Raw genomic sequence first — 18,770 nt, 5'->3', positions numbered from 1 at the left:
AACAAAAAAAATTCTTAAATAATTAAACGAAATCTTGAAAACGATAAAAAATACCAAAATACTAGGATGAATTCTAATCGATGGCTTTTGATTAATAAAAAATACAATCTTGAATTTTGCTTTCGTTCTCGTTTCCTTTTTTTTCTTAACATATTTAAAGCAATAATTGCAGTAAATTAGAAATCAGTTTCATTCAACAAGAAAAATTAAGTTTGAATTATCATTTAAATTTTATTAATAAATTTCAGTAGGAGCATTAGAAAATGTTTATTGTCTGAAATGCCATTGCAAAAAAAATTGAATTATAAGTGGCAATAATTTTAGAATAAATTAATGATCAAACAATAGTTTGCATGGTTAATTGATAATAATGAAATAGCAAATTGAAAAAAAAAGAAAGAATTCGAGTAAATTAATTATTAGTGTAAAATAAAAATTTGAAAGGATTAAATACAATTTATTATTGATCGTCGTAGTTTCCTTTTTTTTTAATTAATACTAATTACTTTAATTTAGCAGCAAACTCAATGGATTGAACTGAATTTACCTTTTTTTTTTTTTTTTTTTTTTTTTTTGAAGAAAATGTTTAATTTGAAAGAATAAGAAAAGTATTACACAGTAGTTCAATATCATATTAACAGTTCAGTTTTTAAATTGATTGGAAACTTTTTGTTTTAAAAAATTAATGACAGAATTATTGTGAATTATTACTAAAATTTCGTCTCAAATAATAAATTCAACCAAAATAATTCATGTCTTCTTCATTAATTTGCGCTTTTCTAATTTATTATCATTGATATATAGATTGTGTTCATTTTATTTGGTCGATTAATTAATTAAGCAAATGCATGTTACACAAGGTAGTTAATAAATTTTATAATTAAATTAAAAAAATAAAATATTATAATGATAATAACATTCAAACTTTTTACAAAAAAGAAAAAAAAAAACAGATTTATTGTATAAAAGTACAGATAGAGGTGCACAACGAACCTGATTAATGACAAAAATTTGCTTTAATAAATTTGTTTTGATGAAAGATTAATTAAGAATGTCCAATTAATCTTACCTAAGAATAACTTCAGTGCTTTTTTTTGAGTGATAATAATTAATTAATGATGAATTTGAGCAAAAATTCAGATTTGAATAAACAAAATTTCTTTTTTCCTTTTTTTTTCTCATATTTCTCGTCAAGATTATCAAGGAAAAAAATTAGGGAGTCCAAAGAAAAATTAAGAAAAAATTTTTTTGAATTTATTGATTTTGTTATGCAAACATCAAATTAAAAAAAAAAAAATTGGCGAATTAAGTTTAGCCTTACATTTACATTGTCATTCCATAAGATTTTAAGAACTTAAAAAGATTGCCATAAAATTCGAACCAATAAAAAGTGATTAAAAATTCTGAACGATGATCTAAAAAAAAAAAAAAAAACGATTATCACATTTAAACTTACAAATTGTTAAAATTTTTATTGGTTATTCAATTTTCAATATAAAACATTTACATTTCTTTTAAATCAGATTTATTCGTTTTCCTTCTTTTTTTTTTTTTTTTTTTGAAATTAAATCAAAAAAAAGAGGAAAGAAAGAAACGCTGCTTGCATTTTTTGTATATTTCGAATTAAATATTTTTGTGTATTAAAGTAAAATTTTTCCAGTTTTCGTGAAAATTTCAAAAAATTTCTTTCTTTTTTCTTTCAAAATTTTTTCCAAAAATAAAAGGAACAAATAAATGAATAAATAAATAATTTATAAATTTTTAGCATTAAATTTGCACCACTTTCTAGCACAATACCTTGCAATTTCCATCGGTATTGGAATAACAATAGTTGAATTATGTTCTGATGCAACATTTGTTAATGTTTGCAAATATCGCAATTGCAATGATACACTGCTTGAACCAATTGTTGACGCTGCTTCAGCTAATGACCTGAAAATACTGCAAATTAATTTAATTATTAAAATTATGAATATTATTTTTTATTTTCTCCTTTATTTAATTATCTAAAATATTTCAATATATCAATTTTAATTTCAAAATTGAATAAGGGAAAAGATAATAATTCGATTTTTTTGTAAAAAAAAAAAAAAAAATGTTAATAAAAAATGATTAATTTAGTATAGAAATATACTGCATATCAGAAACAAAAGTTGCAAGATTTTTGCAATTGATAATAAATTAATTTTTTAATAAAACAAATAATTAACTTAGTGAGCAAAAATTAATAGCTAAGATGCAAGAAAGGAACTAGCCAAGATGCTTGACGTTCACCGTCAGCAAGAATGATAAGTGAACGTGCGTCACGAGCAGCACCGGCTTCAGCAGCCATTGATCGCATCAGTTGATAAGGTAAACGGATATCTTTAATTTCAACACGTTGTACATGAACACCCCATGGTTCAGTTCCTTCCGCTAAAACTTTTTCAATCACCTAAATTATGACTAAAATTAAGCTTATCAAATCAATATAATTGCTTTAGTTTTTCTTTTTTTTTTTTTTAAACAGAAAGAAATTTTTTTTTTTTTTTTTACTTTTGATCTGAAATTATTAAATAATAAAATTAATTCGATCTAAGATAAATTTATCAAAGTTTTATTAAATGCGTAATAAATAAATGAATTATTATAAAGTGGAAATTTTCGTTTTTTCTTTTTAATTAATTATTAATAAATAATAACATTGGCTATGTTATCTCGTTCGCTAAGCATTTCACTAAGTGTTCGAGTACCGAGCACATTCCGAAGTGTTGTTTGCGCCAAAAGTTTTGTACTAAATTGCGCATCATTAACATTTGTTACAGATATTACTGGATTATTGATTCGGAAAAAGATTACTGCCTCTACGGAAACAGTTACTGAATCACGACTGAGAATTTCTTGTGCTGGTACATCAAATGATAATACTCGTAAATCCACCTACAAATTATACTGATTAACAAAACCAAAGCAGTATATATAAATATATAATGACTTCATATTTATTTGCATAAATAAACATAAAATTATAAAACCCTATTTAGAAATTCCGCTAATGAGTTTCTTATAGTCTAGAAGAAAATTTGTAATTAAAGGAAGAGTAAGTTTTGAAAGGTGTAAAACTTTTGAATTTAAATTTAAAAAAGAATTGAGTGAATCATACAACATGAAATGTATCAATGCAAGGCATGATAAAAAATAATCCTGGTCCTTTGGTTCCACCACTGATAAGACGTCCAAGTCTCATAACAACAGCACGCTCGTATTCTCTGCATTTAAAATTAAATTAAATAAATTAAGAATTGCAAAAAATTTAAATGGTGAACATTCGAAAAAAAAAAGTGCATTATGAAACTTATTATGTCAATTTCATTTTAATTTGAACAATTTTTTTCACTTATTATCATTTATAGCAATGAAAAAGCCAATCAGTCATTTAAAAGTATTATTTATAAACTACATTTTAGTAATTAAGATAAGTAAGTTTGTTCATAAAAAATTTGCGCAAACCTGATAATTTTAAAGCAAAATGGTAAACAAAATGGAAAAGTGATTACAACAAGTATCACTGAAAGCACATAAAGGCATGATGATATAAAGGGCGCTTTCTCCTGAAATTGTAATTATTATAAATATTTAAAGAAATTCATTTTACTCGAAACCCTTGACAAATTTAATATTTCAATTAGAAAATAAATTGTGTCAAGATGCTTACCAGTCGAACTGATACAAAAGGTTCGACAGGTACGCATCGTAGATTACTTTTCTATTTAACTGATGATGAGTATTTATATAATACACATACACATATTAAGTTGGTGCAAAAGTAATAATTAAATTGTATCAATAGCGCCTAGTATGCTTTTATTGACCAAAATAGAAACTATGACAAATAATATACAATTTGACAGTGAAAAATAAGTTTGTTTATTGTTTCAGCATAGTTGACAAACTTTTGGAGATTATATATTCTTGTTTTTCGACGTCTGTCAAAGCATATTTCTCCACAAAAGTATTAAAATTGAAGATGACAATTGTATTTGTGGAAGTAGTGAATATAAGTAAGTTAATTTGACGGATGAGACATAATGACTAGTTTCAATTTGAAGCGCTCATTGTTTGACTTTGATTTAGGCGTTGTTGTCGAAGTAAAATTGTTTTTTTTTTTTTGTTAATCGATGTAAAATAAAGACAGAAAAATCTTTCGTATCTCATCGATTTTGCTTTGCAAATATCACAAAATGACAATTCTGTTTAACATTAAAAAATCTGCTGTGACACTAACTTTAACTTTGACCAATGACCTCATCCATCCTTCACAATTTCAGTTTTTCAAAAGCGCTTTTGAATTTTTCCGCTCAATTACTGAGAATTGCTGTGTTTGATGTCGTCACTATTGTTGTTGTTATTATTATTATTGTCATTTTGTTGCTGTCACAATTATTGCGTGTTGTTATTGTTATTGTTATATGTTCGTATGTCATAATCTCATCAAGAAATGATTCACAATTATTGCATAATTAACAGAGGACGACACGTCATCTTTTGATTCTCTGTCATTTTATCAATTGTCCACTCACTGAACTTTTTAATTTTCTTGTAATGCCGAATACATGAAGAATTGTAGTCGTTAAGTTGTACGCCAATGTAAAAAAAAAATTGTTTAATAAACTAAAAATTACAGTTCGTTTTGCACCAATCTAATATATATACTTTGTTATATATAACTGAAGTTACACTAACAATTTTTTCTTTGAAATGACATAGATTTAATAATATTTTTACTTTACTTCATGGAAATATTTAAATATCAGGTGCGTATTAAAATCTTTTTCAAAAAGCCTTTTAAATTTTCAAGATTTTTAGTTGTTAATTTGATGGGAAAAAAATTTTTTTTTAATACAAATATTAAAAATAACTGACATACCTTGGTATCATCAAGTAAATGACGAGTTCGAATAAGCCAACTTTGTGATCGTGCTCGGACTGGTAACTTTTCGATTACGTCCTAGACTAGGCTCGGAATAATTATTGTATATGTGCAGGCTTTTTTTTCTTATCTACCATTTTGTTTTTTGTTTTTAAATTTCAATTTAGTTCAGAAATATTCCATGATTAAATAATCAAATGATATGCCCTAATGTATGCAAACTAGTACCGATGCATAACATTCAGAATCCAATTACGCTATAAGAAACTTTTTCACTTCACTTAGTGAAAATTTACTCATAAAGAAATTTATTGAAATGGCTTCATTAAAAATTGTAAAAAATTTCGGCTAAACTGGTCAAAAATTGTGAGAAATTTCAGCTAGGTTGATGAAAAGTTGTGAGAACTTTCGGCTAGGCTGCTTAAAAATTGCGAGAAATTTCGGTTAGGCTGATTAAAATTAGTGAGAAATTTTGGCTAGTCCAAATAAAAGTTGTGGGAGATTTCACCAACTAATTATAAATGAATAGTAAGAAAGAACAATAGCTTTGTTAAGCTGAAATGATCTATCAACAACTTTTAACCTAATTAATTGAAGTAAATATTGGACTAATGAAGTTGATGCAATTCATTTCAATTATTATGGATTCTTTATTAACTATTATAATTATACTATTAGCAAAGAAATGCGAAAGCTTGGCATTTTGACATTTGTTAAAAACCAAAAGCGTACGACGATTTCGTGGAAATTTTTTGATGTATGCTAAATTATGCATTGTTAACAGAAATGATAGTTATAACCTTTGATGAAAAAAAGATCAATAAACCTTAAAAAGTATTATAAACAGTGATAATTATATTAAAATCATAAATTGTATCAGTTAAAGAAATATTATTGTTTAATTATAACATACTGTAAAAGTTTCATTTTCATAAAACAAATTATTTTGAAGAAAAAAATTTTTCTTAATAAATAAATTATATTAATAAAAAAAAAGTAAACAATTATATTATTAAAGAAATGTTATTAGTAAACAAATATATTATTAAAAAATATTATTAGTAAATAAATATATTATTGAAAAAAGAAATTTTCTGTTTTCCTCTATTTTCTCTTTTTTTAATTTTCTTTCTTTTTATAACAAATAGAAAAGTTGAATTTTTATAAATAGCAAATAACAATGGCAGCAAAATGACAGCCAAATAATCATGCGATAATTGTGATTTTTTCTTTTTCAATTGCATCATTTTCATTCAAATAATGATTCTTTTGATTTGACATTTCGTGCAGCGAAAAAACAAAAAAGAAAAAAGGAAAAAAGGCAGCCTCTTGAGAGTAATTTTAGGTTAAGAATTTTACAATTTAGTTTTTCATAATTTTTTTAACTGAAGGAAGAAAAAAAGATAATTATATTTAGAATAATGACTAAATTTTTTGCTTATATAAAAAGTAACTATAATATTTCATGTTTAATAAATGCGAAAATCATTCAACTTCAGATTTTTAATTTTTCGCATTTTTCGCTTCCTTTCTTCTTCCAACAAATATCACAAAAAGTAAGTAAACAAATATTTGTTTTTCTACCGTTTTATCAATAATTGTGAAAATAACGCAAAATTACTAAGTTTTAGACATTTGATACTCACTAACAAATATGTTGAAATGTATTGTTTGGGTCAAAAAAAAAAAATTGTTAAATGTTTCGAGCAAACCTTAATTTACTTATATATATATATATATATATATATATATATATATATATATATTGACAAAAAAGAAAGGGAAAGAAATAAAGAAAGAGAAAGAAGTAAAGAGAGAGAGAGAGAGAGATGAAAGGAGAAAAGTTTTAAATAAAGGAATCATCCTAAAAGAGAAAAAAAGTTGCTAATTATACAAAAATAATAGTTAAAATTCCTTACTTGCATCCATCGATTTTCTGCATCTTTCGAATTGTATTCATGGAATAATTGCTGTTTTTGTGATTTTAATCGTTTGATTGATGATGATAATGGTTGTGATCGTGACTGTGACATCGATTGTGATCTTGATAATGTTGATGATGATGATGGCTGTGGTTGTGGTTGTGGTGGTTGTAGTGGTTGTGGTTGTGGTTGTGGTGGTGGTAATAGTAATGATGATGATGATGATGACAATAGCAATGGTAATTGTTGCATTATTACAAATTTAAGAATGCTTAATTGATAAATAATAATAACAATAATTATTATGATTATAATAGGAAATAATTTTTGTTTAGGTACTTTTTTTTGCTAAAATTTCTTTATTCTTCTTGCTTGTTTTTTTATCCTTTTTTGCAAAAAAAAAAAAAGAAATTAATGCAAAAAATAAAATGACAATGGATGTGTATGGAAGAATTTAGAAAACGAAAAAAACCAGAAAAAAAACAAAAAACAAAAAAAAAAAAGTAAAGAAATAAATAAACAAACAGACATCATTGGCAAGAATTGATTTTATTTTCTTTTTATATATTTATATATATATATATATATATATATAATATAGTTTTATTCAATTTTGATGAAAAAAAATGAAATTAAAGGTAATTAATAATAATTAAATGTAATTTAAAAAAGTATAAAAATGTTTAAACATTCGTTTATGTTTAACACATATAATGCATATATATATATATAAGTGTATGGGAAGATGAAAGATGAAAAAAATTTTCGTTTTTTTTTTTTTTTTTTTTTTTTGGGGATAGAAATAATGGTGCTAGTGTAGTAGATAGACTAAAAATTCTTCCTTAACTAATTCGCTCATTAATCATTCTTTCTTCTTTTTCCTTTTTCTTTTATTTCTTTTTCTCTTCTCTCTCCCTCTCTCTCTTTTTTTTATCCTCATTCCATTTTTTTTAATGTATCAAAAAAAAAGAAAAAATTTAATTTTTTCAATAGGTTCTACTATATATAATACATATATACTACCATTTTGCTATCAAAATTTAAATCAAAAAAAAATATTTTTTGCTCCTTTTTCATTCATTTTCTTTTTTCCTCTCTCTCTCTCCCTCTCTCTCTCTGTTTTTCTCTCTCTTATATTCAGTTTATCAAATTTAAACTTCAAATAATTTCCGCATTATTTATTCATTTTCCATTCAGTATTAAAATACCAATTTTTTTTTAAATTAAAATTGTTTGTTTATTTTATTAACTTTTATCGGGTCATATTTGTATAAAAACTTAAAAACTTTTTTAATTGAAATTTAATAAAACAACGAGAAACATTCGAAGAGTTAAAAAAGTAAAACAAAGACACTTTAAAAAAATAAAAAAAACAAATAAATGTTCAGGAAAAAAAAAAGGAAAATGAAAACAAGCAGCTTTTTGAAATCCATCAAATTTATTTATGCTTTTTTCATTTTGTTTTTTTTTTTGTTTTTTTTTTCTTCCTTGTCAAATTTATTGTATTACTTAAGTTTATAATAGAAAGAGGGAGAGAAAAAGCGAGAGAGAAAGGGAGAGAGGTTGAATGATTAAGTAATAAGGAAAAAGCGGAAAATGATAAGTTTTTTTTTTTTTTTTAACTCATGTGGTTAATAATTATTTTCCTGTTTTCTTTTTTTAAAAAAAATTTTTTTTTGTCATGTTTTTCTCTTTTTTTTTTGTTTGTATTTTCCTGAAAATAAAGAGAGAGAAGGAGAAAAAAAAGAGAAAACTTTGAGAAATAAATTTTTAGAAATCTTTGTTCGAAATTTTTTGTTTTGTACTAAACAGTTGTATTCTTTGGTTTAATAGAAATTGTTAAGATTTATTTTTCAATGCTTCGAAAAATGCTTTAAGTCTTTGTTTCAAATTCAATCGATCAAATCATACATATTAATTGTAATGCTTACATTTCTAATAATGATTTCAAGTTGTAAACATTAATTTAGTTGATGAATGATGTGAAATTTGCGTATACTCTATAAACTGATAAATATGGAAATTATTTTCAAATCAATCATTATTACTCTCCACCTTATCATTTATTGATTTTTACAAATTTATTACACGTTCGTAAGTTTAGCTGAAAACATGATAATTTCAAAAAATCGTCACTTTTCATTTTTGTTCTATACTTATTTATGATTATTGTACTTATTTAAGGTAAAGTTAACATATACGTCAACGTATGACGTAGATAAACAGTACATATTTATGAATTTGAATAAAAAATAAGTGGATCTTTCATTGGATTAAACATAAAAATAATAGAACTATGAAGATACAATATGATGTAGTGAAATGGCTAATTATTTGTAGTTTTGATCTAATTTAAAAGTTGCATACTTTAGAAATTTGGTAATAAATATTGGCATGAAAATAAAATAGGAATAAATTAAAAGAATAATAATAACTTATTAATAAAATAATATTTCAAATTTTTGAATGATTCAAATATAAAAATATATGCTTTCCAAAAAACAAAGAAAGACAATTTCCAGCAAAAACTCCATTTTTTCTGAAACTTTCGTTTCATAATTTTAATTGCAACTACTAATTTTGTAAATTTTTAATTTGCAAAAATCTATATGAAAAATTTGGGGGATTTATTTTTGCTTTTCATTTTTAGTTAATAATCCTTTCTTATAAGGAACAATAAATTTTCGACTTTTTTAAAAATTCCAATTGTAACAATCAAAAGTTTCTTGGATTTGCCTTGCATTTTTTGCCAGTCGACTAGCGCAATTTTAATTCCACAAAATAATGCAACCAAAATTGAATTCAAATTTCATAAATACTTTGTGCTTTTTTTTTTTTTTTTTTAATTCTTGAAATGGAAGCTCAAATCAAACTGTATTATAAATAATCAAAATAAATTCAAATATTATAACCTTAAATTATAAAACAAATTCAAATATAATAACTTCAATTGACATGCTTTATTTAATAAATGAAAGAAAAAAGCTGACTCCTACCACCGATAAATACTTGATTCTTTCAATTTCAATTTTTTTTATAAAACAATTTAGAAACCCATATTGAAAAAATAACTCAAAGACGGAACTAAACGAAATACAAAGAAAAAAGCAGAACAAAAGTATAAATAATGCTGTAAATCAGGTTCATTTGAAAAAAATAAATAAGAACGAATTAGTCCATCAACTTTTTTTCCTCTCTTCTTTCTTTCCCTTTCTCTTTCTCTCTCTTTTTCTTGAATCTATTCAAAATGATTGTGGTATACTCTGCATGAAGCCAATAAACATACTATGTTAACAATCATATGCTGTGCATTTAAGTATTCCTTCTTTTTTTTTTTTTTTTTTTTTTTTTTGAAGAAAAATGAAAAATTAACAAAATTTTATAAAATATAATCACAATTTCACAAAAGCTTCCATTCACAGACTGATCAACAACTTTAAAGACTACCTTAATATAAATTAAAAAGAAAAAAGTGATCGAGAATTAAAAATATTACTATAGAAATTGAAATATTGTTGCTAACCGTTTTATCAATTGAATCTTGCTACTGTTATCACTAAAATTATTTGAAAATGATATTTTACATATTCCATCATTGAAAACTTCTCAATAAAGAAAAAAGCTAAAAACAGATGAAATAAAACGATAACAAATAACAACTAGCATAACATAAGCTTCGTTTGAGTGTCTAATGTAGAAATTTATGCTATATTGTAATAACAACAAAACGATTTGATAAAACACGATTAAACAGTTAGAAAGAAATTTTAATTATTATTTTAATCCTAATGGTCCTTGTGCTTCACTCTGAATCAATTGATGTTCCTGAAATCGTAACGACATCCTTTGTGTCATTTTCAAAAATTTATCAAGACAGTTCGAGCAACACTGCTCTTCGGAGTTACTTACTGTCCTGAAATATGCAATATATATAATATATAGAGTAACACTAATAATGTTAGTAAAAAAATAAAAAGTATACTTTGCCTGGTGAAAGAAACAAGCTTAAAATTTATACAAATGAAAAAGCTACTACCTGGAATTAACACAAATTATTGACAAAAGAAAAAAAAAAGTCATCTTAATTTCAAAACTTCCGTTCAGCTTTTTAATTTACTAAGGAAAAAGAAAGAAATTTTATTTTTTTTATCTCTCTATTTTTGTTTGAAACAATTTTAGAAAAAACAAAAGTAGGAAAATTTTTCAATATTCATTTTCTCCACCAACCGAAGTTTTTGTCATTTATTGTGTTATAAACATGGGAAAATGATAAAATGATAATTGTATCCAATCTTAACATAACTCACACCTTGCGTCTAAAACTTCCCAAATCTTTGAAGCAAAAAAGCTTTAGGGAACGGGAAAAAATTTTTCCACATTCTTCCTAAATTGTATTGAGGTAAACAAATGAGAAAAAAAAATGGACAAAATCAAAGCATCAAAACAAAATAATTAAAATTTCTTGGCAATTTAAGACTTCTCTAAATACTAAATTTAAAAGGCAGTTTATGTCTCTTCTCGAAAAAAATTTTTTTTCTTTGCAAATAACTCTATAAAGGAGACTGCTTACCTTGTGGTAAAATCGGTTATGCATGATGTGAAACATTGTTCAGCAACAGCATTGTATTGTGTTAAAAAATCTTTAAACGTCTTCAAATCTGTTTCCGTTGAATTTTCCGCCATACTTGTCTTCAAATTGATCACGTAAATGAACAAACTCGTTCAGACACAGCTTGCTAAATTGTCAGAAGAAAAATATAAAACCTGAATGTTATTGTTTAACAGATATTTTAAAGTTGTATTCCTTTTGTGTTTTTGAGGCCTGCAATTCAAAAAGGATTTTTTTAATGTTTAACTTCGCAAAAGACAATTTAAGACCACATCGTTTTGACTTCCTCAAAATCTCAGAATCATCTTAAAACACGTAAATCAATCATCAAAATTGGCTAGAAATGAATAGGAAATACTAACGAAGTCTCAATTACTTCAACCTTTGGTTGAATTCCTAGAATTACCAAAATATCTACCTTCACTTCAGCTGCTATTAATCTTTTCGTGTTTTCTTGAACCAAATGCTACGGATCATAATTCAAAGCTTTGGTCCACAAAGTTGCGAGACATGTTGTAAAGAAGTTGATGTATCCGTAGACATTTCGAAATCATAAGAAGATATATACTGATCCAACGTAAATATCTTTATAAGTGAATGAAATTAACGAATAAATTTTCAGGGTTAAACATATATATGTATATACAATATGCTCAATTTTGATTCCAACAATTCACAACAGTTTTAGGAATGTAAAAGAATGCAAAAATTATCACAAGGAACACACCATTGCATACTGATCTTAAGTCATTTGAAATGATTTCAATATTGATTCTGCAGCATCCAATACCTTATCTGACTGAAAAGATAATAGTTTTTAGTATTAAAATGTTGAAAATTACACTCTTAGCATCACAATTATTATTATCGTTATTATAGATCATTCAGTCTCAATGTAATATCGACAACTGTAGTAAGTACAAACTGTCAACTGTAAAACCACTCTGTTTAATTTAACATGACACATACATAGTTTAAGCTGTTAACTTTTTCAGCTTCGAAGTATCACTATTGAATGCATCTAAAAAACCTAATTAGAGTATCACTAATACAGTAAGCCAGACTATTTTATAAAAATTATATAATTGTATGTTGCAAATTAACGAATCAAAAATTTAAGTTAAGAATTATCATGTACTAGCAAAGTAGATTTAATAATCTAAAATCTATTTAAAGTCTTACATTCAAACAATATAAAACAAATTAGCAAGAATGGAAAAAGAATCAAAAACCTTGAAGAAGCAAACACGAATAAAATTATCGTTGCCCTGCTTATTTGAACCAGTGTAAAAAGAAGAATTTGGTATCATTGCAAGTTTCTAAAATCTATGCTGTATTAGATAAATAGCAATTCTAGGAAAACACTTTTAATATGGATTAAATAAATAATAGCATACCTTTTCACGACACATCCATCGCACAAAACGGAAATCCAATGGATCATTGTTTCTATCTGCTATTTTAAATGGACCATCTAAAAACTGAAGCACTAAGAATGGTATTTTGGACATAAGCTTATGTAGCTTCTCACATAGCAAAAAAACAATAACACAATAATCACTTCCAAACTAGCAATTAAACTACCACTTAAATAGCAAATAAAATGCTTCGTCCTCCACTTACCAACAGTAATTTGGAACCAAAGAAAAAAAAAGAAAAGAAAATTCACCCAGCTGCGAAAAGTCAGCAACCATGAAGTAACAAGAATCAGGAATAATAGGTTTCATTCCAGCAGAGCGTAGTATTGATGCCATTTGATCTCTTTGTTGACTTAGTTCAGACTTAATTCCTTTTTTCAAATAGCTTTCTGTTGGGTTATTTTCCATTAGATCTAATTCTTTCTCAAATGCCTCAGCAACCGCTTGCTGCAAATCACTGAATGCATCGATAGTAACAGTTATTTCAGCACTAACTTTGTCAGTCAAACAGCCAAACATTGTTAACTAAGAACATGGCTGTTAATTTTCATTGGTTTCCATTATTTTTCAGTCACATTAGCACACTGTTAATAATTCTTATCGATTAATATAAATTTCTTCCTTTTTAAAGAATGGTCTATGTTGTACTTTTATCAAGATAAAAAATTTTTCTAATATCCTAGAATGTATAAAAGAATATAGTAAGAGGTTAAAATATACAACAGAACATAGTGAAGAGTTAAATGTATTATATTAATTTTATTTATATATTAATTTATATTAATTTTCATCAATGGATATAAAATATTGTAAATATTAACACCAACAAAACTCTACCCGAAATTAACAGAAAAAAAAAACTTAATTCGATTGCAATATTGAAAAAATATACCTGGATTGGTGTAGGGCATGTAAAGACACAGTTTTGATGGATTTGTCTTAATGGTTCAAGAAGTTCAGCTGGCGCAATTGACCAACCCAATTTCCATCCTGTTACACTAAATGCTTTTCCAGCGCTACCAATAGTTATCGTACGACTATACATATCCGGTAAACTAGCTGGAAGTAATATTAAAAAAGTAGTAATTATCTTCAATGTTCTTTTATAAAAAAGTTTTTTTCTTCTCACTATGTAATTAAATTAATATTAACACCAACCAAAGCGAATCATTTTCTTATCACCATATACATGCCATTCATATACTTCATCAGCTATTACCAGTAAATTATGGCGAACAACAACATTAGCTATTTTTTCCAGCTTTTCCCAGCAAAAATATTATAATTTGCTCTTTGTTTTTGATCCATTTATACCCAGATAATACAGTGTTATTCGTCTGCCGACTATTTTTTTGATGACAAATGATAGAAATAGCTTATGTTATTAATTCTTCATTTATATTTCAATATACAGATAGCTCAAATTGACCCAATAAATTCCCATAAGAATACCAACAAAAATTAGGTAACAAATGAAAATATGAATGTTTATAAAAAAGTAAAGTAAAGAAATATTACTAGAAAATAATAAAACTTTATGCAAGCTAAAGAAAAAGTCTGAATAAACTTTTTTTTAAGTTATTGATGCAATATAACAGTTACTTTTCAATCAAATCGTTAATACCACGAGTTAAAAATTGGTATGAAAGAAAACAGCTGGAAAATTTTCCCAATTACAAAAAAGTCAAAGAAAAAACAGCAAACGACAATATACCGTGTGAATAATTTTCCTGTTGGATTGTGTGGATTATTGAGGACAATCATTTTCGTCCGATTGCTGATTTTCTCTTCAATCGCTTTCACATTTAACATATAATCTTTACTACTCCGAGGTTCCGATGATAAATTAAGCAAAATTGGTACAGGTACACCACCTGCCATACGAATTTGTGGGACATAGCAATCAAATGCCGGATCAAGTGCTAAAAATATATCAAGATTAACGATGAAAACTACATTTTACTACATACCTTATTATCCTAGCTTGTGAAATTGCTAATTCTAAATAATAATCTACAATGTTTTCCTTGCAATTGAACTACCCTTCTGATCTAATTTTCCTATCATATCACATACGCTTTATAAATGAATGAAAAATACAAACCGATTACTTCATCACCATCATTTAGCCAACCCATGAATGAGTAATATAGTGAAAGATATGCCCCAACGGTTACTAAAACATTTTGCTGTGCATCAACATTTACACCCAGTGTGCTTGAGTAAAGTCTTGATAGAGCATTCGTCTAAAAAGTAGCCAGAAAAGTCAAGAAAAACCAAAGAAAGCTAGAAAAAGAAAAAACACCAAACCGATTTAAAATAAGTAAAAACTTACTAGTCTTAGATAACCGAAACTTCGACTATACTGATGCCAATCAGTTCTTTCCGGATGTCTAGCAACACTTTCTAACATTCCAGCTACAAATCTTGGCATAGGAGTGTCCGGAAAACCCTATAAACAATGATGGAACTTCAATCTATCTTGGACAGCATATAAAGATATACAATGAAAATACATACGTGGTGAAAAAAAAAAATTAAAAGCGAACTATTTGAATTAATTGAAGTACTCATTCACCGGTCCAATATTGACTGCTTTACATTCTACAGCTAAACTTGTAAATTCAACCCTGCAAATTTAATAAACTGTTCCGATTTTCGACTACTGTTTGTCAAAACCACATTACTTTTATTTTATTTAACTTAAATATACATATGTACATATAAAAGAATCAAATTATTACATATACATAATATCAAATAATACAACAAATAAATTGTTCCGTATATATACTTCTTACCGTTTACTTAACTTTGAGAAAAAGAAAAAGATAAGAAGCATATCAATATAAAAAAATAATAACTAGAGAAAATATGTGAAAAAAACTATGTAAAAAAAAAAAAAATAATAATGTAACTAGAGAAAATTAAAAATGAGCTATACAAACATACCAAACGCTTGGTTTAACATCCTTTACGCGTCTCGAAAAATGTTGTCGTTGTTTGAATGAATTAACACATCCATCAACACTTTCATCTTTCATTTTCGTTATTAATGTACGAAATATATTAAATTGATAGTGTAATAATTTATTATTATATAATAATACACTTCCCAAACCAATAATCCTTTTATGCATATCTAAGTGTAAAAAAAAAAGACATCAATGGAAAAAATATTACGTTGTACGATGGATTGCATAGAAAATGACTTCTGCTACAACTGAAAGAGACCAAATACAATTATTTGGTTTCAATGTACGTTGATAGGGTAATAAGTGGGCATTGAGTGATTTAGTTGTTTAATATTTTGAAATATTTTATTTTTGTGCGATTATATGGAATGTAGGATGTGTAAAGCATCTCAGGAATGCTTATTTACTGCAATTGTAAAGTTTACTTGAAAACATAAAGTTAAGTTATAATGAAACGTGAAGCAATTTATAAGTTGGAAATGTTTAATAATTCGGTCTCATGGAAATTCATCGCTCAATCTACAAGGATTTGTTGTCCTTGTTCTTTTTTAATAAAAACTTTGAATTCATTTCTTATCATTTTCCAACAGTTGATCATCATTAGCAAAAATTTGATTAACTTAAATCAAGATAACTAAATCAAATATAAGACAAAGAATTAGATAAAATATGTGAGCTATGTATACATCAAGATATAAGACTATCATAAGTCGTATACAACAATGATATGTTAAACACTCGCACTTGTTAATCCTCAAGTCTTGAATGCCTAAATCTTATAAGCATTTAAAATTTTGCTTTCATTATAATATTTCTGAATAATAAAAATATTTTCAGAAAAATAGTCGTAAGACTACTTCTTACCAAATGATTTCATTTCTTTGAAATGAAGAAATTGGGTAATAGCTAGAAAAAATGAAAAAGTTACACATCGTTCTGATTTAATGCTGACAATATAGTTTATGCGAGAATGTCACGCAAATGACACAATGATTTTTTCTTTGTGTCATATTGCCATTTGACATGAAAACTGGTAATCGTTTATTAAGAACAATTCTATCCCTTATTAAAGATCTCACTGAAGAATGAAAATACTTTGATTGTAATCGAAAACAGTAAAAATTACATTTTGATTGTAACCACAAGTATTTTAAATTATATCTGATAATAACCGGGAACATTCGAAGTTATAAAAAAAAAAAAATTTATTTCTGAACACTTTTTAATCCCTTCATCTCTTTTTGTAAATGCAATTCCTTATTATACTAAGGGAAAAAACAGTGGGAAAAAGATGATGGAGAGAGAGAGGGGAAGAAAGAAAGAGAAATTAATGACATTTCAAGCCTTGAAAGCTCTTCGACTGAAATTGCATATTTCGGAAAGTTTACTAATTCACAAAACTTTTGAAAGTTTTGGTTTCTGGGGACTTCAACACTTTTTGTAAATAATTACAGAAGCTTCTCTATTTATCTGAAGAATTACTGTATATCAAAAACAGAAACCTGTACAGAGATAAGTAAAGTTAACATCATATCACATCATATCATACAGCATATCAGCGGATCAATTATTGCATCAATATCACGTGTGTTAATATGTAATTATTCAAAAAGGATAGCAGAAATAAAAGAAATACTTTCGTAATCTTTTTTTAATACTTTTTTTTCTAAATTTCTTGTCAAAAATGTCAAAGAGCTCAAAATTTTCGTAAAAAATTTTTTGAAGATTTCGTCATTAGTTTAGAGAGCCATTAATTAATTTATAAACTACTAATCATTTCCGGGAAGTGTTTTGGAAAACATATGTTATAGAAAACAACTTTGCAAAAGGGAAAAACAAAAAAGATTTGAAAATATAACACTAGAAAACAGAATAAGGAAAGTGTTTTTGCAGTCCCTTTTTAATATTTTCTTGTGTTTTCTAAAAGTGGTTGAAAAATCCAAAAGTTCAAAAAAGGGAATGAAAATTGAAGAATGGAAATAAAATATAGAAGGGATAAAAAGGGCACACAATCCTTTTCTTCAGTTTATGAAATTATAATTATTATCACCATCATAACTATGATTACTGACAAATATCAATTTGGGGAAAAAAAAAAATGCAAATGAGAAAGGAGCACTTTCGAAAATTAAAATCGTTATACATATTATCGCATCATATTTATATCAGTTGGAACACCACAATAATAAAAGTTTATATTCAAATAAAAAAAAAAGAACTGAGTTCTTTTTATTTATAAAATACTAACGAAATACTGAAAACAAAAAAAAAAAAAAAAAAAAAAAAACAAAAAGAAACCGTTAATGTGTTGCAACAACTATTCTTCTTTAAGGCACATACAGTGTTATTTATTATTGTTATTATTATCACTATTATTATTACTATATTATCAGCATTATTATTATTGTTATTACCACCATTACTATTATTATTACTATATTATCAGCATTATTATTGTCATTATCACCATTACTATTATTCATGTTATTATTAGTACTATGTTATCATCACTAGCATTATTATTATTATTATTATGGAAATGTAACCTTTTGTAAATGTTTGACACAATTGAAAAGTACATAACATATGTTAACTTTGCATTTTGACTCCTTTCTCACTGAATCTTATCTCATTTGTTCTGAGGGTAACCTACAGTCATATCTGTTCTTAAGTATGATGTAAGAAATATTTTTTGAAAAAATTGCTTTTATCTTTCATTCCCGCAAAAAGCAACATAAGTGAATTAAATCATTTCTTCTGCGATTGAATTAATCAAAGCTCTTTTCTTTTTTCTTATGTGTTATTTTTGATCTCTAAGACTGCTTAATATCAATAAAAATCTAAGAAAAACTAAGAAATTAGAAAATTATCTGGGACATTTCATTCCAGCAGGCTACAATGTTCTTCCTTTGTGCCCATAGTAATAGAGAGACAGTA

General features: G+C 25.9%; 3 protein-coding genes across 3 annotated transcripts; all 3 read right to left on the bottom strand.

Annotated features, from left to right (window-relative positions):
* Positions 1 to 1,751: 1,751 nt before the first annotated feature.
* On the bottom strand, positions 1,752 to 7,083 carry Bma-sto-5 (Uncharacterized protein; the record flags this gene model as incomplete). Its single annotated transcript, XM_043075502.1, has 7 exons — positions 1,752 to 1,932; positions 2,256 to 2,434; positions 2,683 to 2,919; positions 3,143 to 3,248; positions 3,490 to 3,590; positions 4,907 to 4,987; positions 6,829 to 7,083. The coding sequence occupies 7 exons, from the start codon at positions 7,081 to 7,083 to the stop codon at positions 1,752 to 1,754; spliced, it is 1,140 nt and encodes a 379-aa protein (XP_042931436.1).
* A 3,522-nt stretch (positions 7,084 to 10,605) lies between these two features.
* On the bottom strand, positions 10,606 to 11,514 carry Bma-tin-9.1 (Uncharacterized protein; the record flags this gene model as incomplete). Its single annotated transcript, XM_043075501.1, has 2 exons — positions 10,606 to 10,744; positions 11,402 to 11,514. 2 exons carry the CDS (start codon positions 11,512 to 11,514, stop codon positions 10,606 to 10,608), a joined length of 252 nt encoding a protein of 83 aa, XP_042931435.1.
* Positions 11,515 to 12,182: 668 nt separating this feature from the next.
* On the bottom strand, positions 12,183 to 15,902 carry Bm5187 (kynurenine-oxoglutarate transaminase, putative; the record flags this gene model as incomplete). The annotated part of the gene is made up of 11 exons (XM_043075500.1): positions 12,183 to 12,239; positions 12,673 to 12,759; positions 12,838 to 12,914; positions 13,110 to 13,305; positions 13,751 to 13,917; positions 14,017 to 14,119; positions 14,563 to 14,780; positions 14,963 to 15,104; positions 15,194 to 15,310; positions 15,437 to 15,488; positions 15,811 to 15,902. The coding sequence occupies 11 exons, from the start codon at positions 15,900 to 15,902 to the stop codon at positions 12,183 to 12,185; spliced, it is 1,308 nt and encodes a 435-aa protein (XP_042931434.1).
* Between the last annotated feature and the right edge of the window lie 2,868 nt (positions 15,903 to 18,770).

Source organism: Brugia malayi (genome assembly GCF_000002995.4).
Source record: "Brugia malayi strain FR3 genome assembly, contig: Bm_v4_ChrX_scaffold_001, whole genome shotgun sequence".
Taxonomy (NCBI): domain Eukaryota; kingdom Metazoa; phylum Nematoda; class Chromadorea; order Rhabditida; family Onchocercidae; genus Brugia; species Brugia malayi.
This window is presented reverse-complemented; position numbering and strand designations above follow the sequence as displayed.